General features: G+C 35.5%; 1 protein-coding gene across 7 annotated transcripts in view; it reads right to left on the bottom strand.

Moving 5' to 3' along the window:
- The window catches only part of DDHD1 (DDHD domain containing 1), a 150,532-nt gene that overhangs the window by 6,126 nt on the left and 119,619 nt on the right, over positions 1 to 24,787 (bottom strand). For 4 of the 7 annotated variants that reach the window (XM_074213324.1, XM_074213327.1, XM_074213326.1 and 1 more), the window contains 3 exons: positions 14,213 to 14,362; positions 8,266 to 8,518; positions 7,265 to 7,471 (listed from right to left, as the gene is read on the bottom strand). In XM_074213324.1, the coding sequence (XP_074069425.1) occupies positions 7,265 to 7,471; positions 8,266 to 8,518; positions 14,213 to 14,362 (610 nt within the window). The remainder of the gene's footprint in view (positions 1 to 7,264; positions 7,472 to 8,265; positions 8,519 to 14,212; positions 14,363 to 24,787) is intronic. The other 3 variants (XM_074213325.1, XM_074213328.1, XM_074213330.1) reach the window with 1 other exon arrangement.

Raw genomic sequence — 24,787 nt, 5'->3', positions numbered from 1 at the left:
AAACTAGTTATTCTAAGAAAATAATTCCTTTATCTCCTATAACAAATTATATACATTTTCCTTAAAACTATTGCTTTGTGGATTGTGAATGAAACATTCCCCATCAACTGCTGATGGAGAAAGCCACTTTCTTAGTGCAATAAAACCTGTTTCCTGATTTGTTCTGGTTGATAGACTTTAGATAGATTATATATATATATATATATATATATATGTATGTATTTTTGTATTATATTTGTATTGTTATTAAGTTTTATTACTGTGGCGTATCACTCACAATATAGTATATAATATAGTATTAAAATGGAAAATTATCAGGATTTAAGTCCCCATAAGTCAGCCAAATCATAGCTGGCAGGGAAATGAAGGTAGAATTATAGAAGATAGCTATCTTTTTCATAGAATATCACTAATGAAGCAGAACATAAGAATTGAAACAATGAAGTCATTGAAAAGAAGGAAATAATCTTCTGAATTAGATCTTCCAAAATTATCTAGATTTTGTTAACAGATACTAGTAAGATTTAATAAAGGTTAAGATTTTTCAAATTTTTTTGCCAATCTAAACATCAAATTGATGACAACAAATAGAAGAGGTTACTTTTCAAAAGAATTATCCACAGTGATCAGTAATCTGAATGCTTTTGTCTTCTCATATTAAAGAAATTCAAAGTTGGCCTCTATTAACTAACTCAACCTGGAGCAAGTGGAGTGAATAGAAGGGAAGAACAGGAACACACTAAAAAAAATCCTATGATTATAGATTCTAAACCCAAGATAAAGGATAGAAGGAAATGTTTTTCTATGATTATCAACAGATTTAACAGTGTCTAAGTGACAAAATAATAAAATATCCAATGAAGATGTGATGAGTATCTTTAAACAAACCAAAGAGCTAACTGGTGATTCTGAAGGATCTGGTTAGAGAAAAAGTTTTATTTCAGCCAGAAGGTAGGAAACAGGGGAAAAACACTTTAATATTATGTTGAAAAAATATTATTAATAGAACTCTATTTACTATATTTGGGCCCACATTAAGATGAATCCTTGGATGACAGAGAACTTGGCTTGACAAAGCAGCACAAATAAAAGAATTACAAACAAGATTGGTGGAGAATGTAAAATACAATTACACTGAAGTGGGCAAATAGCTGAAGCAGTGGATAGCGTATGGGATCTGGTGTTAGAAAGACTTGAGGTAAAAAAATCCAGTTTCAGACACTTAGGAGTCACTTAACTCTGTTTGCCTCAGTTTCCTTATATATAAGATGAGTTGGAGAAGGAAATCGAAAACCACTTCAGTATCTTTGCCAAGAAAACCCCAATGGGTTCACAAAGAGTTAGACATAATTGAAATAAACGAACAACAACAATGACATAATGAAAAAATTACTCACCACTGGTCATTGTTGCTCTAGAAAAAGGGTAATAGGAGGTGACCCTTAGTTTTATCATACCATTTTGAAGATTCTATGTAGTAAAAAAGAGCTTACCTCTTCTTCCCTAGGTCAGCTATCATAACATTAAATGTCAGCTAGGTAGTAGAGTATACAGAATGCTAGGCCTGGAGTGAAGAAGAATGGAGTCCAAATTTGACCTAAGACAATTATTAGCTTGCATGACCCTGGGCAAGTCATTTAACCCTCTGTTTGCCCCAGTCTCATCTTCTGTAAAGTGGGGATAATAAGAGAATTTACCATCCCAGGTTGCTGTGAGAATTCAAAAATATCTGTAAAGTGTGTGTGAGTGTATGTGTGTGTGTGTGTGGGGGGGCGTAGGAGGGGAGGCAGAGCCAAGATGGCAGTGTGAAGGCAGGATTCCCCTGAAACTCCTTCCCTAAAAACTCCAAAAGCCGTCAAATTATGACTCTTGCCAAAATTTAGAGGAGGCAGAACCCACAAAAAGACTGAGTGATACAATTTCCCAGTCTAAGATAACTTAAAAGTTCCTCCGGAAAGGTGTGTTTCACTGGACTGGGGAATTGGGAAAAAAGCCGTGGCCACAGCACAGCCCAGGGATCACTGGGAACAGCTTGAAGGGGTGGTGAGGGAACTCTGATGCACCAGAATAAATGCAGAGTGAGGAGCACATGCTTCAGAACAGCCCTGCAATGAGAACTTGCAGTGGGAATTAGGGAAGCCAGCCTACACCTCTAGAGCATAGCCCACAGATGGTAAGGGGGTCAAGGGAGACTGCAGAAATCTCTCTGCTCTCCCTGGGGCAGGACTCTTCTGTTTGCCCACACTCAGATCCAGGTTGCAGGTTGGCCTTCCATACTAAGATCCAAGCAGGGACCCTCCTCACAGCTCCAGGGCAGAGGGAAGTGCCTGTGGTCATCTATATATCAAAGCACAGGCAAGAGAGCATAAGACCTTGGAGGAATAAAGGTCCCCGTGGGGTGTCCCAAAAAAACCCCAAAGCCTTGGAAGTGCTGTAAATTAGTCTTGGGCTGAGGAAATGAACAAACAAAATAAAAAGAAGAACCTGACCATAGAAAATTACTTTGGTCCCATGGAAGATTCAGAAGATGACAAATTTGAAGCTTCTGTATCCAATGCTTCTAAAAGAAAAAGAAAATGGACTCAGGCTATGGATGAGCTCAAAAAAGACTATGAAAAGCAATTAAGGGAGGTGGAGAAAAAATTGGGAGGAGAAATGACTGTGATACAGATAAATCATGAAAACCACATCAGCAGCTTGGTGAAAGAAATACAAAAAAATACTGAAGAAAATAAGTTTAGGCTAAATGGAAAAAGCAAAACAAAAGTCAAATAAGAAGAATGCCTTAAAAAACAGAATTGGCCAGCTGGAAAAGGAGATAAAAAAGCTCTCTGAAGAAAATAACTCCTTCAAGTGCAGAATGGAACTAAAGGATGCTGATGACTTTGTGAGAAATCAGGAAGAAATAAAACTCTTCCAAAAAAGCCAAAAATTAGAAGAAAATGTGAAATATCTCATTGGAAAAACAACAGACCTTTTGAAAACAGATTCAGGAAAAAAGAATTAAAAATTATTGGGCTGCCTGAAAGTTATGACCAGGAAAAGAGCCTAGACTTTATTTTTTAAGAAACAATGCAGCAAAATTGTCTTAAGATCCTAGAAGCAGAGGGTAAAATAGCAACTTACCAGTCACCTCCTGAAAAAAATCCCCAAAGAAAAACTTCTAGGAATATTATAGCCAAATTCCCAAACTCCCAAGTCAAAGAGAAAATACTAAAAGCTGCTAGAAACAAACAATTCAACTATCAAATCTCCATAGTCAGGATTACACAGGATCTGGCAGCATCTACATTAAGGGCTCATGGAGATTGGAATATAATATTCCAGAAGGCAAAGATCTTGGTTTACAACCAAGAATCAACTACCCAGCAAAACTGAACATCCTCTTTCAGGGGAAAAGGTGGACTTCCAATGAAACAGGGGACTTTCAGACTTTCCCAATGAAACAACCAGAGCTGAAGAGAATGTGTTTACTCTCCAAGTACAGGAGGTGAACCACAGACAAGAAGGTGGATGAGAAGGACTAACTATGAGGAACTTAATGATGGTGAACTGTTTGTATTCCTGCATGGGAAGAAGAAACTGATAACTCATATGAACTTTCTCATTTATAAGAGCTGTTAGAAGGAGCATATATATATATATATATAGATAGGACACAGGAAGGAGTTGAATAAAATGGTATGATATAGCAAAAAAATGGAATCAATGGGTGATAGAGGAAAATACTGGGAGGAAGAGAAGGGAGAGGAAGAAGGGGCTAAGATATTTCACATAAGAATCAAAAGAAAGTTTTTTCGATGGAGTGGAATGGGGGAAGGCGAGGGGGAATGAATGAGCCTTCATTCTCATCAGAAATGGATCGGAGAATAAATAACATACACACTTAAAAGGGTATAGAAATCTATCTTAACCCAGAGGAAAATGACAAGAAAGAGATGGGATAAGGGAGAATGGGGGGAGGGAAGGGGGGAATAGGTGATAGAAGAGAGGGAAGATTGTGGGAGAGGGTACTCAGATACAACACACTTTTGGGCAGGGACAGGATGAAATGAGAGAGAGAATAGAATAAATGAGAATGGGAAGGGATAGAGTAGAGGGAAATACAGCTAGTAATAACAACAGTGGGAAAAATATTGAAGCAACTTCTCTGGTGGACTTATGATAAAGAAGGCAATTCATCCCAGAGACAGAGCCACTGCAATCTGAACACAGATTGAAGTACATTTTTTTTCTCCCTCACTATTCTTGAGGTTTCTCATGCTCTTGGGTGGAAGGGGGTTTATGGTTATTCTTATAACAAGATTATTGTAATAATATAAAATAAACAAAAAATAAAGACCTTAAATTCCTTACCAACAAAAAAAATCAATTAAAAATATTTGTAAAGTGCTTTTTAAATGCCATTATTATAGGAGTTAGTTATTATAAATGTATTATGACACTGAATTAAGCAACAATGATTAATAAAATTCTTTGCCACTCTATTTTTGAATAAAATTATTTATCACAGGATGTAATAATTTGTCTTTTCACATTTGCTGCTAGAGTTCATATTTTCAATGAAAAATAGTAATTCAATTCCCCAAACCATACAAAGACTTTGTGCTGTTAAGTAATATGAAAATTTGCTGTATTGCTATTTATAGTTATTGAATAAATTGCCTAGAAATTACTTGAAAACTTGACATTAGTTACAAAATTCAGGGAACTCCTTTGTCATGCTGGCCTGGTCTGACATAGGCAGGTACAACCTAAAAAGAGCACTGACCAGACAGAAATATTAAATCATTGCTAGTTACAATGCATTTTGGACAGAAGGGAAGATCCTGGCTTTGGAATCTGAATAAATGCATTTGTTATAATTTTACATAATAATGAAGAATAACAATAATACTGGCATTCCTAGTTTATGGTATGTAAGGCATTTTATAAACATTCTGTCATTTGATCCACAGAATTTGAGACTCAGGAGGTATCTTAGTGGCCAACTATTTCAATGCATGTATCAATCAAATCCTTGAGGTAATATATCTAATAAGAGGATATCTAGTATCTGCTCGAAGACCTTCAAGGAGCCTTATCACTTCTCAGGACAGCCCATTACACTTTGGGATAGCAGGAGTTGTTAGGAACATTTTCCTGATATCAGACCTAAATTTGCCTCTTTGAAACTTCCACCCATTGCTTCTGGTTCTGTTTTCGGGGGCCAAAAAGACAAAATCTAATCTCACCTCCACATGACAGTTCCAAATCACTCAAAGTTCTTCAAAATCATTGTTATCCTCCTTTGATCACTCTCAAGCTTATCTACAGTCTTACTTTTAGCACTGAACACAATACTGCAGATAATGAACAAATACTCTAGATAAGGTCAGAAGCTAGGAGAGGGGACAAAGCACAGTGAAATTATCACCTCCTGATTCATGGAAGCAAGACCCTAATTAATAAATTTAACAAATTAATTAAATTAATAATAAATAAAATTAATAAATTTAATAAATGCAACCAGAAATTTTAAAAAAATTTCAAAATGATACCTATCCATGGCTTCTTCATCTTATATTTGTGAAACTGACTTCTTATACCAAAGTGCAAAACTTTACACTCAACTCTACTGAATTTCTTTTTTATTAAACTACTAGCACCATTCTCCAGCCTGGCAAAATCCTTTGGGATTTGGACTCTGTCATTTAAAGTGTGTTATTTAAATTTCTCACATTTGCAAATTTGATGAGTATACCATTCATATCTTTAGTTAATTGATTAAAATTAAACCAAAGTCTAAACAGAGATCCTTGGATCTAATCATTCATTTGCATTAGTAGAAGGGATCTTCTTATTCTGAGGAAATCACAGGTCTGAAGTCTCTCCACCTCCCTGTCAGAACAAGCTGAAAATTTTGGTCATTTAAAGAAATCTCTAATCATGTGCTAAGTTTCAAAATCACTGCTGACATGATGATAAATTAGACAGGAATATACAAAGTTTCATTATAAAATGAGGAAAAACTTAGGTCCTTTAATTTAATAAAGCTAGACCAGAACTTATGTGCATCTATGGTCTAATGATTTATTGATACAGTACTACTTACCAAATCTTGCTCTACTATTTTCAAACAATTTTTAGATTTAATGGTCTTAAATTTTAGATTTAATGGTCAGGTTGGATAAGATCAGACCAATAAAAGAAACGATAGCCAAAGGGAAAGTTTAGATTGAAGTGAAGCTCAAGATGAGATATATGATATATTGAAATTATCTAGGGGCAGCTAGGTGGGCAGTAGATAGAGCAACTGCCCTGGAGTGAGGAACTGGAGTTCAAATTCGACATTAGACACTTAATAATTACCTAGCTGTGTGACCTTGGGCAAATTACTTAACCCCACAGCCTTGTAAAGACAAATAAATCCATAAATCAATAAATTAATTAATTATCTAGACTGCAGAATTTTTAGTACTACTGTAAATGTCCTTTAAAACCATTTCCTGTATGATATGTGGCTTGCTCAGTCAGACATTGCTATTATGGAAAAGAACAAAAAACAAATTTATCTAAAATTTTTTAAAATTGAAGTGAAAGCCCTACCATCTTACTATACTTCTCAATAAACTATAGCAATTCATTCTTTTCAGAAAGATAAAATATATTTCCTCTGTTTGGCCCCTACAACTTGACCCATACCTACTTTTTCAGACTTTTTATTTATTGCTTTATGATCTACTGGTCCAGCCAAACTGTCCTCACACATGACAAGTTACTTCCCACCTGACTCTAAATGAAATGAATTGGCACCCTTTACTTCCTCCCCAAGCACTAACAGCTCATGGGTTTCTAAGAAGTTTACTTTTCTCAAAATCTAACTGAAGTGCCACCTCCTATATAAAGCCTTTCTCCTTATTACTACAGCCCTGCCCCACCCCACATTGTCTAGTATTTAATTTGTACACACACACACACACACACACACACACACACACACACACAGACACATTTGTCTTCCCCAGGAGAAGACAAGATCTTTTAGGGCAAGGGCTGTTTTATGACTAAATCTGCAGTGCCTCACATAGTGCCAAATACAAAGGAAATAGATGTTTAACTGATGTTTGTTTATCAACTGATCAAAAATTGATCAAAAGTGTTCACTGTTTTTAAACTGCAACATTCTTTAGATCATAAATATAATTACTAGCATTAGTTTCCATTTTAAACCCAAAATAATTTAAGATGTTACTTAAACACAATAAGGAAAGTGATAGTGTACACGAACATGTTGAATCGAGAAAGCCAGAACTGCTGTGTGGAAAGCTCTGTGTGGTCATAGTGGTGCTGACTGGTGGGGTGACGGGCTTCTTTTCTTCTTCTGTTACTTCTTTTGATGTGTCAGATGTCTGTGAAGTGGATGAACTGCTAGAACGTCCAAATCTTGAAAACAACATTCCTCCAAGCCCTTTCCCAATACTAGCAGCTCCTGAATTTCATAAAAATAAGACAATTAAAAAGTATGCTTAATCATGCACTACCAAAATAGAGTTAAGAGTTTCACCCATCAATTATAGTCCACTGGAAGATAGGCTAGCATATTCAGTCATTTTTTTCCCAAAGTGGTAGTAAACATTCAAAATTACAATTCTTACCTGTGAGTTTCTAAACAGTTACTATTGTATAAGATGAAAAGTTTGACATGCTCTAAGGCATTATTCTTATGATAAAGAAATGTAGGAAATTGTTTTATTCAAGCATTCACTGACAATTATATTTTAAATCAGAATATTTCTTATAAAATATTTTATGTGAAGCTATATTCATATTTTGTTGTAATACATACATGTATCATTAAAATTTGATATTAAGCAACATGTTAAGTCTGAATTTGTGATGTATATCAAGTCACTTAAAAGTGTGAACAAAAAGTTATTAAATAACTTTATAATATTTAAAAATATTGAAGTTTCATTTTTGAAACAAAACAACGTAAATTAATTTCATACCTACACATAAAGGATTATATCCATTGCAGAGTCACAGAACTTTAACACTAGAAGATACCCTTTATTAATTGTTTGAAGCAGACTATAAAACCTAAACCTAAGTAGAAGCTGTTCAATATAGACTATTAACTCTGGCTGGAGAGACTCAAAATAGGAAAGTATACTTTTTCATAAGTACTTAAATAGATTATACTTGCTAGCATTTGCCTCAAAACTTAACTGCTATGCAAATCATACCTTCAATAAAGGAACAAAAGTACTAATGAGAAATTACCTAATATGCTGGCTTTGCCTATATTTGTTATAGATTCTCCATAATGTCTTCGAGACATGACAGGTGAAGTCACTGGGCTTGATACTGCTGAAAAATTTTCATTTTCTGCTGCTGAGGTAGTTTCTTTTGCAGGGTTGAGAAAACTTGGCTTCATATGTTCATAAGGTAGAGGATTTGTTGTATTATACCAATGGATTTGGACAGGTGAAATGTTGCTGTAGTGTTTCAAAATTAATGGTTCTAATCTATAAGCCTTGTTAGAAAAATAAAAAGGTTTTAGAAGGTTTCATAAATAAGATTTTAATTTTTTTTAATACAGAAACCATTCTTTATTTAATATTATCCTAAAACAGACTTCTAAAGGGTAAAAATTCATGAAAATTTTTCTAAATTTTACATTTTTCATTTAATATTCCTATTACTTCTGAATATCTATTTCCACCCTTTCTCCCCAGCAATCTATCCTTTATAACAAAGAATATTAAACAGAAAAAAGTTCAACACATTAACTGTTTTTGACAGTCCCAACCTCTTCAAAGAAGGGAGGGTGAAATATTTTTTCATATCTTTCAATTTGGAGACAAAGTCCTATTTTATTGAAATTTATGGAAGGTAGTAAAAGTGTTCTTCAAAGTATATTTGTAAATTGCTGCTTGTTCATTGGACATATTAAGCTTTTAACATTAGGATTAAACAACTAAAAAATATCAGAGGTTACAAGAATTAATAATTAATGAGAGAATTAAACTTTTCTCCTGAAAGAATTTCATCACCGTCTTTGACATCCTCAAGAACTTTATTTTTTTAAAGCAAATTAGGAATAAGCATGATGGTAAACACATTTTACAAAAGAACTAATTTATACCAACTTAATCATTAACTTTCATTTAAGGCTCTTACATGTCAGAAGGTGCTATTTGTCACAGAGGGAACTAACAAAAATACAGTTATAAACTATTACAAAATGAACTTAAGTGTCTTGTTATTTTTATTTTCTTTAAACTGAGTCTATCTATACTATCTCTACCATTTTGTAGTTTTCTAATATTTTTATCTCCCGTGACATAATTAAATATATTTATGAACCACAGAAGTAAAAGTGAAAAAAAATGAGAGCATAGAGGATTACCTTATTTCTTAACCATAATTATATTGTATTTTTTTACAATGAAAATAATTTTCTAAAATTCTAGTCATTAAACAGTATCTTATGGTTATTTTAAATTCATCATTTCAAAGATCCTAGATTTCATTGGTATGGCTTTGTCAGATGATTTAATGAGTGATGATGGTCAATAAAATTCATGATTTGGTAGCTAACTTCTGTAATGATAGATTAACCAAAGAGCTAGATTGGGTCTCTTAGATGACACATAAATCTATTTGTGCCTATACTTGAAGGCATTCAGTCCATTTTTATATGACCTGTTAGGAGTAGTTCTAAAGTGAATGCCTTGGTGCTAAAACTACATTAGACTCTAAGGAATTATAGGAAACATCTATTTCAACTAGTATAATAACCAAAACTTTTAAAAAAAATACTGGAGTAGTTATTCAGCTTTTGCTTAAAGATTTCTAGTAAATAAGAACCCATAAGCTCCTCAAACTAGTTTATTACATTTCTAGACAACTTTTTTGTCAGTTTTTTCCTTATATAATGGTATGATCAAGTAGGATTATCAGATATTTTTTCACTTCCCATTAAACTACACTCATTTTAGACTCCTTGATCAATCTTTTATTATTAGGAAATTTTATCATCTTACAAGAATCAAAAACCCTTGGCATTTCCACTTCATTGGTACCAACTGCTCCTCTGACTGAAGAGTAGAATCATGATATTCTCAATCTCTGTTTATTTAAAGAGGGGAGACAGGAGATATCTATCTATCTATCTATCTATCTATCTATCTATCTATCTATCTATCTATCTATTTATCTATCTATCTATCATCTGTCTCTCTCTATCTCAATTCCCACCTGGCTAACCTCATTTGGGCTATATCCTGTATTTCCATAACTTTCCCACCAATTCCCAACTAATTCTCATTAGACTGTGAGCTCCCTAAGGACGAGAATTGCCTCCCCTTGCTAACTCCCCCAATTTAGCACAGTGTCCGGCACATAGTAGGTAATTATTGTTTATTATTATCAAATTCCTAGACTTCAAAAGGTCTAATTATGTATTAGTTATTTTGTGGCATTATATCACACTGGTGACTGAAATTGAGCTTGCAGTACACTAAAAACCATATATTTTTACCAGAGGAATTGTCTAGTAATGCTTCACTATCTTACATTTTTGATGTTGAATTTTGAACTTAAATTGTTATTTATTCCTTATTCATTCCATAAACGTTAGCTATTGTTGTTTGCAGCTTTGGATCATCTGTCAATCTGAGAAGCAAGTCCTTAAATAAGAAACTGCAAAATTGTCAAAAGCCCAAATCCTAGGGTATTTCACTATAGACTTTCTTCCTTTTCTTTTCAGTTTTTTTTTTTTTTTTGCAAGGCAATAGGATTAAGTGGCTTGCCCAAGGCCACACAGCTAGGTAATTATTAAGCCTGAGGCAGGATTTGAGTTGGTACTCCTGACTCCAGGGCTGGTGCTCTATCCACTGCGCCACCTAGCTGCCCCTAGACTTTCTTCCAAGCTGACATCAAACTATTGGTGACTATCCTTTGGACACAGCCATCAAAGTTCTAGATTCATCTACTTTAAGTCTAGATATTGAGTCTCTACCTCCTCATCTTTTGCATAATAGCATGAAAGAATAGTTTTATGCTAAAATGCAGGCAAACTATATCTTCAGTAATCCCTGATCAACCTTTCTTAATTCATTCAAAAAAAGGAAATGAAATTAGTCTGGTGCATTCTGTTCCTGATGAAGTAATTTTTGTAATCTGTTTCCTTTTCATTAACCATCCTTTAATGACTATTAGAGTTTTGCCAGGAATCAGTCCCTACAGTTTGTGCTTTTTTCTCTTTTTCACTTTTAAAAAACACTTGGGGGGTGGCTAGGTGGCACAGTGGATAGAGCACCCACCCTGGATTCAGGAGTACCTGAGTTCAAATTCGGCCTCAGACACTTAATAATTACCTAGCTGTGTGGCCTTGGGCAAGCCACTTAACCCCATTGCCTTGCAAAAAAAACCAAAACCCTAAAAAAACCCTAAAAAAACCCTTGGGACACACATGTTTATATCTTGACCTGCAAGATCTATCTTGTACTTCTTACTCATTCAAAGGTCACCAACATTGACCTTTTCCATTTTCCAGTATTACTGGTTGTAGTTCATCTGGGGTTGGTAACTTTAACTCATTAAGGTAGTTAGATGTTATTATACATTATTTTATTATTTAGGATTGAGTATCAATTTAAAAAGCAAAGATTTAATTAAGTAGATCTGATTTTTCTCCATCATTCCCAACTAGTCTAAGAAAGTTGATTCCTTTTTTTCAATTCTTTCTCCAATAAAGGTAAACTGTCTCACCCCCAAATATTTTTGTTGTCCTTATCTTTACTTATTAGTCTCATCTAATTCTGGTCTTTAATATTCCTAACACTATTCTTCAAGACCTATTCCATCCTTTAACATTACCTATTCTTTTTTTTTAAGTTTTTTTTTTTTTGCAAGGCAATGGGGTTAAAGTGGCTTGCCCAAGGCCACACAGCTAGGTAATTATTAAGTGTCTGAGGCCGGATTTGAACTCAGGTACTCCTGACTCCAGGGCCTGTGCTCTATCCACTGCGCCACCTAGCTGCCCCAACATTACCTATTCTTGCCTTTAAACTTTGTATGTCTTTTAAGAAAAATCCAAGTTGGTCAATACATTTTCTGTCTATTCAAAATACTTAAGGCCACTTCATTTTTTCTCCTTATTCTAACTACTTCTCTTTGGTCTTTATAATTATCCTTTCCCTAAACTCTGTGAAAGTTTCCTTTCCAAAATCTCAGGTAAATGTCTAGACTATACTCAAATTTCTTAATTTTAAGACTGTATAGTCACTTCTCCATGATTTTCACTCATTGTTGGCTCCTCCAGCTTTGGAAGGATAAATTTATCATTAACTCAAATAAAATAGCCTCTCTAATTTAGGCAAAAGCATGCTACCACAGATTTCTAGATAATTGAGGTTCTCCAATATGGATTCTGTTTCTGCTTTTGTTGACCTTCACTCAAATGCTTTCTATCATGATTACATTACTCTCATTGGACTTGAATTTCATCATGTGAGTATACCCTCTTAATGTGTAAAGCTATGAAGTGTCCATCTTTTTATTTATTCTCATATTGTTGAATAAGGTAGGTCCCCCCCCCCCCCCATCACCACACACTCCAGTAGTTTGTGAATTAAACTCAAGGAAAATAATATTTACTGACCATTACCCTTATCCTTTTGATATCTTTAAAACACTTCTAATATGCCATATATGTCTTTCTTTTGCTGTAATCACTTGTTTTATGCAATTTGGCATTCAGTTCACAAGATTTTGTCCCACATTCTTTAATTCTTCATCATGAAACTACATTTTTATTATATTGATGAGCAATCCCCTTTCTCAAGCTTAATCTTGCTTATGACCTATGAACTTTTAATAAGGTTCAAATCAGAAGTTCCTGACTCATGTTAATTTTCATTATTTAGATAAATTTCTTAACTTTTTTTGATATGGCATGGTGCAAGGTATAATATTCCATATCTATTGGGAATTTATGTAATTCTAAGAACAATTCTGCTTCTCAGTGTATCAATTAGCATTCACTGTTCTCTCAATAGGGACATGAATTCCAAGCCCATTGTTTAAAAAAAAAAAATCAACCTATTTTTGGGGAGGAAGGAAGAGATAACTTTCAGAAATCTGATGAAGGTATAAAGATCTTAAAAGGCCTACCTGGAATTTTGGATAATAGTTTTGATATAACATTAACTGAAAACTGAATTTCACTTAACAAAATTACTTTATGCCAATTTTTGTTACTTTAAATTTTTTCATGATCTTGCCCATAACAAGTATTTTTATTTACAGCAATGATTAGTAGCTATTTTAATGGTCTTCCCACTGTTCTTCAGTTTCATACTGTATAGGAAACAGTAACAAGTCTTCTAGAGAACTTGTTCTTTTTTTTTTTTTTTTTTGGTTTTTGCAAGGCAAATGGGGTTAAGTGGCTTGCCCAAGGCCACACAGATAGATAATTATTAAGTGTCTGAGACCGGATTTGAACCCAGGTACTCCTGACTCCAGGGCTGGTGCTTTATCCACTGTGCCACCTAGCCGCCCCTGAGACCTTGTTCTTTTTGAGGGTCTCTAATTGTTTTCTAAGGATTTGACTATTTTGCAGTAATGGTGTGTAATTCTTGGCACTGTTTTTTCATTTTCATCGCACTTGGGAGGGTTGTTTCAATGTAGGCTTGAATAATCCTTGAAAACCACAAAACTCCCCTATATCAATAGCTGTTACAACAGACATATACTGTAATATGAATAACTTTTAAGGTACCTATGAATTCACTTTGTTACTTCTACTTTGGGCATTTGTGTATATAGTTTTGAAATCATGGATATTATCAGCTATGAATTTCTGTGTGTTTCTACTGCTATTGTTACCCACATTTCAGAGTTTGTATCATATAGTCAGTATTAATGATAATAAAAAGGCAATAAACTGTTAAAAATTGGGCTCAGTAATGCAAAATTGCTGGGTTACCATTTCTGAGACCAACCTCAATTATGATTTTGAAACTATAGTATAAATCCCTAAATTTTAACATATTACTTTATTCTGGCTTAAATATCTTTATATCTAAAAATGAAACTCTTGTTAGTACAAAACATTATAGGCTAAAATAATTTTAGGTAAAGTCAAAAGTGTCATTCAAAGTGTCATAGTTCATCAACAATAATTTAACATTGAGAGAAAAAGTTTGCAATTCTAACTCACAACTGGATCTGTGGGATGAAAAATATTTAGTAACCGGTTACATATGATTCTAGGCAAAATGTGGTCTTGACTTCCACTGTTTCCTGGACGGATGCCACGTAATGCCAAAAACACTGCTAGTGGAGATCCCATGCAGAAAAAATTCTCAACCTAAAAGAAAAATAATTAATCCTAAATAAATCATATCGGGGAAATAAAGAAAAATAATTTAATTCAATCTCTTTATTTTACAGATAAAGAAACTGAAACCCAGAGGTAGATGATAAACAACTTGGTACAGGATCACACAAAATTTTTTGAGAGAACTGGTTTATTAGAATCCAGGACACTTAATTCAATTACCACACAGAACACTGTTCATTCTTAAAAAATGTAGATTTTAGGTAAGAAATTTAATGTGTTGTTTGATTTATCATCTCTCACCTTTATATGATGTTAATATGAAAATAAAATTCAGCTTGAAAATAGAAACTAAACATGAATTTGACAATGGAATCTTGAGATACATTGAGCTCTTGACCTATTTACATAATCTAAGAATGTTAAGGCTGGAATAAACCTCATCTATTCAATTCAAAATGTATATATTAAAGCCTGTAATGAGCTAGGAACTGTCCTAGGTACAAGAAATAGAGATAAAAACAAACATACAGAATACAATATGTATGCATGGAGACAAATAAATGACAAAAAAAAAATAACAAAAGAATTTTTTTGGGGCGTGGAAAGATCTAGAAAAGGTCTCTTCAGGGAAGAAGCTGAGCCTTTAATATAGATTGATTTTAAAAGGTAAAAATGAAAATGAGGAGCAAAGGTATTGAAACAAAAGATGAATGTCATACAGGAGAAAGGGAAATAAGAATGTTTGTGAGATCGACATTTAAATGCAAAACAACTGTTATTGGCAAAACAATATAGGTATCAAGAAGTCACTGAAGTTTTTTGAGTAATAAAATTACATGGTTAAAACCACTTGAAAAATATCAACTTGCTAACTATGTGGAGGAAGAAAAAACTTCTGGAGGCAGAGTAATCAATTAGGAATTTTAACAACCAATAAGTCAATAAGCATTTACTAAGCTCTTACTAGATGTTAATGCTAAATTCTGGGGGTACAATAAAAGGAACTCATACAGTATATGTATAAACCAATATACAAGTAAGCTAATAAACAAGGAAGGTAATAAAATTAAGGAGAATTAGTAAAAGCTGCTCTGCAGAAGAGGTGATTTTGGCTGTGAGTTGAAGGAAGTCAAGAAGCAGGAAAAAAAGGAGAGCATTCTAGGAATGGAAGATAGCCAATGAAAATGTCAGAAGTTGAAAAATAGAGTGTCTTATTTGAAGAACAGCAAGGAAATCAGTGTCACTGGAACACTGGACATAGAGATTATAAGGCAAGAAATAATAGAGGTGACTTCAGGAAAACCTAGAACACTTATATGAATTGATTCAGTGAAGTGAGCAGAACCAGGAGAACATTTTATACAATAATTACAAAATTACACACAACCTTGAGACTTGGGAACTCTAAATCAATACAGTGACCAATCACATTTCCAAAGGGTGAAACATGCTATTCATTTCCAGATAAATGATAGATTCAAGAGTGCAGATCAAAACATAAAGCAAGGGGAAGGAGGTGTGGTGGTTGTGTTGGTGGTAGTATGTGTGTTTAAGGACATAGATAATGTGAGAATTTGTTTTGTTTGACTACATACTTGCTGTAGGATTTTTCTTGCCATTTAATGAGTAGGTGATAGCAGCAAGAAGGAAATTCAGAGGGAAACAAAATTTAAAAAGTGAGAGAATGGTGATAAGAGGGGAAAATCTGCATTAGATGGGATGGAAAGGGATCAATTATGCATGTAGAAGAGTTTGCCTTGGGAAAGAAGAAGGCAGCTTCTCTTCAAGTGAGACATAGGTGGTAGAAGGCATCCAGATGATTCAAGAAGAGAGGAGAAAAGAGAATTTTTTTTTCAAAAATGGTCTAAGTTGCTTTAATAGAATATGAGACAAGGTTCTTAGCTGAAAGAATGGGTGAGGGAAGGGCAGTCATGGGAAGTTTGTGTTAAGAAAATATTTGGAAAAGCTTCTATGGTGAGGCAGTTTTTCTGACAAAATCTGTAGCCAATAAAATTTGATCTAGTAAATACAATTTCATGATTTTCTCCAGCTATGTTCATCAGCACATATGAAAGAATGGCTGATGCTGAGATGTGGTATGAGATAGCAGAATAAGATCAGCAAGTATGATAAGAGATTAGGATCTCAAGAGATCCTAATGTGAGTGTACAATTAGACTGGCTCACCAATGGATTATGATGGGGAAAGGAGAAGAATGTATAGAGAGTACAGAATAATGGCTTAGGAAAAAAATTGGTTTAAGGGTGGGGGGAGGAGTACTGAGAGATTGGAAGTCATGGTGTGGATGGAAACAGAACTGGAGTAGAAAAACAGAAAGAGGTTGAATAGCAATGGACTATGATCAGATGAGAGAATTTCAGAGTTCATATGGAAATGTTGCATTTGGAGGTGACAAGAGATATCTGAAGATGACAGAAAACCACTGGAATTTAATGAATTAGGAAGTAAACATGTTCAGAATACTCTTCGAAGATTACTATGATGGCTGAGATTAAGCACAAGCCTGTCACTATTTTCTTTCACGACATGACTAATATGAAAATATTTTTTGCATGACTACAACATGTATAACCTATGTTGAATTGCTTTCCTTCTCAATGAGGGGGGCTGGGGAGGAAAATAGTGGAGAATATTATTATTTTTATTATTAATTTTTTTCTAAATTATATGTAAAAACAATTTTAACAAATTTTTAAAATTTTGAGTTCTAAATTCTCTCTCCATTGGGAAAACAAGTAATTTGACATAGCTTATACATGTATAGTTATAAAAAACACATTTCCAAGTAAGTCATGCTATGAAAGAAAACATGGGACAAAACCCCCGAAGAAAAGAAAGTAAATTATCTGCATTCAGACTCCATCATTTTTTCCCCTGGAGATGGATAGCACTGTCATCATATGTCCTTCAGAATTTTTTTGAATTATTGTATTGCTGAGAATAGTCAAATTATCACAGTAGATCATCTTACTATATTGCTTTTCCTCTGTTCTCCTTATCCTGCTCATTTGACTTTGCAACAGTTCAAGTGTTTCCATGTTTTTTCTTCTTTTCAATCACGTGCAAAGATAGTTTTAAATATTTATCCTTTTGCAAGTTTTTGAGTTCCACATTTTTCTACCTCCCTTCCTTTCCTCCCCTCTCCCTATGGCATTGAACGATCTGATATAGGTTGTCTAAGTACAATTGTGTTTAACATATTTTCATATTAGCCATGTTGTGAAAGAAGAATTAGTATCAAGGTGGGGAGGGGAGAGAAGCTCATTAGAGATGAACAACATCAAAAACTTTTAATTTCCCTCTATCTTATCTTTTACGATATTTTTCTGTTTGCCTGGAATTCAAAGTTTAAAAAATGAAATGTTAAAAATAGTTTTTACATGTAATTGGGGAGAAATAAAATAAAGATTAATAAATTAAAAAAAAATAAAGGTGAAGCCAGGAATTCCCAGAAGCATTCTCCAGAACACTCCAAATACCTTAAAATTAAGACTCTCATTGAATTTCTAGAGTGGTGGAAGTCATAGAAAGATGGAATGAAGCAGTTTTTTGGCTCAAGACAACTTAAGAGCATCTACAAGGGAGGTCTGTTCCACTGGGGTTGGAAAGAGCTGCAGTGCAGCCTGGTCCAAACCATAACAGGGTAAACCATCTCCAGACTTCCAGGAACAGCCTGTGGGGAGTCTGCATCCCTGAGGGAACCTGGTTCCATGGCAGTGGGAGCAGTTTTCAGACCTCTCAGTCCAGGGATCATCAAGGACAACTTGGAAGGTCAAGGGGAAAAACTGCAGCACCAGAGTGAGTGTGGAGCCCAGTCCAATTCAAGTTTCAGCACAGATTTGGTACCAGCAACAAGAAGCAGGTCTTCGGAGCCACCTAGCAGCTGTTTTCAGAGCCCAAAGATGGTAAGGGGATGGTCTCTTTGTTATCCTTGGGATAGGACTCTGCTGCTTTGCCCATACTCAGATCCAGGGCCCAATACTGCCATAGAGAAGCAGGGACCCTCCTCATAGCTCCAGGGTAGAGGGGAGGTCCTGTGGTCATCCACAGACCAGGAGCATAGGCAAGGTCTCTCATAAGACCTTGGAGGAATTAAGGTTCCTGGGAAGGTGTCCCCAAAACACTCAAAAGCTTGAAAAATGAATCAACATCAGGTCATAGTCTGGGGAGAGCAAACAATAGATAAAAAAAAAAACTGACAACAGATGAAAAAACCTGACCACAGACAATTAATTACTTTGGTTCCATGGAGGATCAAGATGCACACTCAGAAGATGCCAAAGTCAAAACTTCTGTATCTAAAGCCTCCAAGAAAAACAGGAATTTATCTCAAGCCATGGAAGAGTTCAAAAAAGATTTTGAAAATCAAGTAAGGGAGGTAGAAGAAAAATTGAGAAGAGAAAAGAGAACAATATAGGAAAATCATAAAAACCAAGTCAGCAGTTTGGTGAAGGAGATACCAAAAAATTAGAAAATAACATGGTAAAAAAAAAAAATCAAATTTATGGAAAATGGAAAAAGCAATCCACAAGGACAATGAGGAGATGAATGCCTTAAAAAAGTTCTGGTCAAATGGAAAAGGAGATACAAAAGCTCTTGGAAGAAAATAATTCTTTCAAATTTATTCAAGCAGAGTATAGCTAAGGAAAGCAGATGAATATGAGAGAAATCAAGAAACAATAAAACAAAATTAAAAGAATGAAAAAACTAGAAATAAATGTGAAATATCTCACTGGAAAAACAAATGACTTGAAAAATAGATCTAGGAGAGAAAATTGAAAAATTATGGGGCTACCTTAAAGTCATGACCAGGAAAAGAGCCTAAATTTCATTTTCAAAAATTCTCCAGGAAAATTGGCCTGATATCCTAGAAGCATAGGGTAAAATAGAAATTGAGGGAATCAATGGATCACCTCCTAAAATAGATCCCCCCCAAACCCTCCCAGGAATATTACAGCCAAATTCCAGAACTCTCAAGTCAAAGAGAAAATATTACAAGTTGCTAGAAGGAAACAATTCAAACATTGTAGCGGTACAATCAGGATTATGAAGTATTTAGCAGCTTCTACATTAAGGGCTCATAGGACTTAGATTGATATTCTGGAAGGCAAAATAACTTAGATTATAACCAATGATCAACTAATCAGCAAAACTGACCATCTTCTTTCAGGGGAAAAGATGGACATTTAATGAAACAGGGGAATTTCAAACTTTCCTGTTGAAATGACCATAGCTGAACAGAAAGTCTGATATACAAGTACAGATTTAGAGAAAGGACAGAGAGGGTGGATGGGATGGGCAAATTATGAGTGATTTAACGATACTGAACAGCTTGTATTCTTGCATGGGAAGATGATACTGATAACTCATATGAACCTTCTCATTTATTAGAGCAGTTAGAAGATAAGGCACAGGAGAAAGCTGAATATGAAGGTGTAATGTATTATAAATATGGAGTCAGTGAGTGAAAAAAAGAATATACTGTTAGAAAGGGAAAGGAAAGGTAGGATGGGCTAAGATATTTCACATAAAAGAGTCAAGAAAAAGTTTTTGTAATGGAGTAGAATGTGGGAAAGTAAGGGCGAGACAGCCTTCATTTTCATTGGAAGTAGCTCTGAATGGAATACACTCAATAGGGTATAGAAATCTATCTTACCCCAGAGGAAAAAGGAGAGAAAAGGGATGGGAGAAACATGAAGGGGGAGGGAAAGAGAGGTGTGGGTAATGGACGAGAGGGAGGACTGTGGGAGAGATACAACACATTTTTGAGGAGGGACAAGATGAAAGGGGAGAGTAGAATAAATGGGAGTGGGGAGAAATAGAATGGAATGAAATAGAGTTAACAATAGCAACTGTGGGAAAAAATATTGAACCAGCTTCTCTGATTATGATAAAGAATACAATCCATCCTACAGACAGGTCTCTCACTTTATTTTTCTTGAGGTTTCTCTATCTTTGTGGGGGGAGGGAGATTATGGTAACTTTTACAATAAGAAATTGTACAAATGTGAAAATAAATAAATTTTTAAAAAGAATAGGATCATTTTTCTGTGTGGCTGAAGCAGTGTGATAATGGGAATTAAGTAAGTTGAAGAAACAGGAGGTCAGGGTGGTTAAGAGAATATCATTATGCAATTTGCAATACCTTAGTATGAGGACAGAAGTTGGGAAGGAAAGAAGACTGTGAACCAGGTCCTGAACCTACTGAGGAAAAATGGAAACTATACCGGAAGTAATTCGACAACAGCTATTGGAATTTAAATGAACAGTTAGGTAATGTAGTGGATATAACACTAGACCAGGAGTCAGGAAAACTTCAGTCCAAATTTGACTTCATTTGACACTTATTTAGTTGTGATCCTAGACAAATCACCTAGCCCTGTCTGCCTCAGTTTTCTCATTTGTGAAATGAGTTGGAGAAGGAAATAGCAAACCACTCCAGGATCTTTGCCAAGAAAAACCCAAATAGGGTCACAAAGAGTCAGATACAACTGAAAAAGAACTGAACTAAAACAGATTAAGCAGCTAAAGTTATCGAGTGATATTGTTAGAGAGCCAGTAATTGGCAAAGGGGTTCAAGGAACATTTCAACTCCTCAATCCTGATCAGGGGAATAAGTAAAAGTACAATCAGTACTTAAAAATAATAGCCAGGATGGCTGACATCCGAAGGGAACCAAGTTTCAGTGAAAAACAGAAAATAGACTAGGAAAGGAAAAGATTTAAGATAGAAATAAGTTTGCTTTCTGTGGAGCAGACATTCCAGAGGGTAGAATGTGAGAAGGTAAGAAGCTTTAGAGAAGGATGCTGAGAGTGAGGGGGAAAGATGTCTCCCCCAGAGTCATCTGTGTCCAGTGGCCAGATATGAATCAGGACAACTAGAGACAGCCCTGGATATAAAGACAGTCTGGAGGAGAAAGTGAGGCTGGTGACTTAGTACAGCACTGCCTCACTCAAATTCAATGCATGTGCTTGTCAAGACATCAGCTCTCTGCCATTGTCTTCAAGAATGAAGGACAAACATCATCATCATCATCATCATCATGGACAAATATCATGGACCATCTTAGGGAAGATGATAGATATTTTCATGTTGTCCATGCTTGCCATAGCTTTCCTTCCAAGAAGCAAACATCTTTTAATCTCATGGCTCCAGATGCTGCCTGCACTGGTCTTTGAGCCTAAGGATATAAAATATGACATGGCTTCTAAATCTTCTTTCTCTATTTGTCAAGAAGTAATGAGATGGGGCGGCTAGGTTGCGCAGTGGATAGAGCACCGGCCCTGGAGTCAGGAGTACCTGGGTTCAAATCCGGTCTCAGACAATAATTACTTAGCTGTGTGGCCTTGGGCAAACCACTTAACCCCATTTGCCTTGCAAAAAAAAAAAAAAACCACCTAAAAAAAGTAATGAGATAATTTGCAAAGATCTTAAGGTTGTTTTTTTTTTTATAGATTTTGGCAAGGCAAGGCAATGGGGTTAAGTGGCTTGCCCAAGGCCACACAGCTAGGTAATTATTAAGTGTCTGAGGCCGGATTTAAACCCAGGTACTCCTGACTCCAGGGCCGGTGCTCTATCCACTGCGCCACCTAGCCACCCCAGTTGTTTTTTAAGTGCTCATTATCAAGCAAGCTTTCACACTCTATTTCACTATCATCAAGAGGTTTATTACTTCTTTTTCACTTTTTGCCATCAGAGTGATTATCATCTGCTTATTTGAGATGGCTGATAGATCTCCTAATAACTTTAATTCTAGTTTCTAACTTCTTTAGTCTGGTATTTTGCATAATATGCTCTATATATAAGTTAAATAAGGTGACACTATGCAGCCTTGTCATATTTTTTGTTCCAATCTTAAACTTAAGTTGTTTCATGTTGAAATCTAATTGTTGCAACTTGACTAGTACATAAGTTCCTCAGGAGACAAGTGAGATGATCTGGTATTTCCATCTTTTTGCCTCATTTTGTTGTATTACACAGTCAAAGACTTTAGTGTAGGTCAATGAAGCAGAAGTAAATGTTTTCTTCTGAAACTTCCTTGCGTTCTCAATAATTCAGCAAATGTTGACAATTTGGTCTCTAGTTCCACTGCCTCCTTTATTCTGGCAATTCTCAATTCACACGTTGCTGAAGCCTAGCTTGTAGATTCTGTCCCCACCTTAATTCAGCATTTTATTTTTTCCCAGTTACATGTAAATACATTTTTAAACTTTTAAAATTTATTTTAAATTATTACAATAATCTTGTTGTGAGAACAAACATCTAAATCTCCTTCCCCCCAAAAAGATGAGAAACATCAAGAATGCTAAGAGAGAAAAAAAATGTACTTCAGTCTGTGTTCAGATTTCAATGACTCTGTTTCTGGGATGAATTGCCTTCTTTATCATAAGTCCACCAGATTAAATGATTCAATATTTGTCCCACAGTTGCTATTACTAGCTGTATTCCCTCCAGTCTATTTCTCCCCACTCTCATTTACCTCAGCACACTCTCCCACAATCTTCCCTCTCTTCTAACACCTACTCCCCCCTTCCTTCCCTCCATTCCCCCTTATCCCATCCCTTTCTTCTCATTTTTCTCTATGGCAAGACAGATTTCTATACCCTATTAAGTCTGTACAATTATTGCCTTTTTGAGCCATTTCTGATGAGAGTGAAGGCTCACTCATTCCCCCTCACCTTCCCCTGTTCCACTCCATTGAAAAAGCTTTTTTTTGATTCTTATGTGAAATATCTTTGCCCCTTTTTCCTCTCCTATCTCTTTCTCCCAGTACTTTCCTTTATCAACCAAGATCTTTTGCCTTCCAGTATATCAGGTTCCAAGTCCTACGAGCTCTTAGTGTATATGCTGCCAGATCCTGTGTGATCCTGACTATAGAGCCATGGGAGTTGGTTTGTTTGTTTCTGGAAGCTTTTAGCATTTTCCCTTTGACTTGGGAGTTTGGGAATTTGGCTAGAACATTCCTGGAAGTTTTTCTTTTGGGACCTCTTTCAGGAGGTGACCACAAAGTTTCTATTTTACCCTCTGCTTCTAGGATTTCAGGGCAATTTTTCTGTATTATTTCTTGAAAAATGAAGTCTGGGTTCTTTTTTTGGTCATGATTTTCAGATAGCCCAATAATTTTTAAATTCTTTCTCCTGGATCTGTTTTCAAAAGGTCTGTTGTTTTTCCAATGAGATATTTCATATTTTCTTCTAATTTTTGGCTTTTTTTGGGAAGTTATTTCTTCCTGATTTCTCACAAAGTCACCAGCTTCCTTTAGTTCCATTCTGCATTTGAACGAGTTATTTTCTTCAGAGAGTTTTTTTAAGTCTCCTTTTCCAGCTGTCCAATTCTGCTTTTTAAGGCATTCTTCTCATTTACCCTTTTGTGTTGTTTTTTCCATTTGGCCTGAACTGGTTTTTATTATTTTCTTAGTATTTTTTGTATTTCTTTCACCAAGCTGTTACCTTGGTTTTCATGATTTACCTGCATTATTCTCATTTCTCCTCCCAATTTTTCCTCTATCTCCCTTAATTGCTTTTCAGTCTTTTTTTGAGCTCATCCATGGTCTGAGCCCACTTTCTATTTCTCTTGGAGGCTTTGGATACAGAAGCTTTGACTCTGTCATCTTCTTTATCTGTTGTTTGCTCATTTCCTCAGCATATGACTAATTTACCACTTTGGGTTTTTTTTTTTTTGCAACACCCCACAGGGTCCTTAATTTCTTCAAGGTTTTATGAGGGACTCTGATTGCTCTCTTGCCTGTGCTCTGGTGTGTAGATGACCATAGGCCCTCTCCTTTGCCCTGGAGCTGTGAGGAGGCTCCCTGTTTGGCTATGGTAGTATGGGACCCTGAACTGCAACCTGGATCTGAGTATGGGCAAACAGCAGAGTTCTATTCCCAGGGAGAGCAGAGAGACCTCTGCAATCTATCCTGACCCCTTTACTATCTGTGGACTGGGAGCTGTGAAAATGCTGGGTGACTTTTCCAATTCCTGCTGCAGGTTCTTACTGCAGGGCTGCTCTGAGGCCAGTGCTCTGCTCCACTCAGTGCTCACTCTGGTGTGTCAGAATTCTCTCACCACCCCTTTTGGCTGTTACTGGTGATCCCTGGGCCAAAAAGTCTGAAAACTACCTCCTCTGCCACAGACCCAGGCACTCTGCCTTTGTGTGCTGTGCTCCAGCTGCTATTCGGTTCTTTGTGGTTCTTTCTAGCCCCAAGTCCTGGTGAAACAGACCTTTCCTATGTATCTTCTAAGTTGTCTTGGACTGGAAAATTGTATCAAGTCTTTTTGTGGGTTCTGTCCCTCTAAATTTTGTCAGGAGTCATAATTTGACAGCTTTTGGAGTTTTTTAGGGAATGAGTTTCTGGGAATTCCAGCCTTCATGTTGCCATCTTGGTTCCGCCCCAGTTTGTAAATTCTTAAGCATAACCTTACTGGAGTTGAA

Source organism: Macrotis lagotis, chromosome 1 (genome assembly GCF_037893015.1).
Source record: "Macrotis lagotis isolate mMagLag1 chromosome 1, bilby.v1.9.chrom.fasta, whole genome shotgun sequence".
NCBI lineage: Eukaryota > Metazoa > Chordata > Mammalia > Peramelemorphia > Peramelidae > Macrotis > Macrotis lagotis.
Note: the sequence above shows the minus strand (reverse complement) of the source record. Positions and strands in the feature narration are given on the sequence as shown.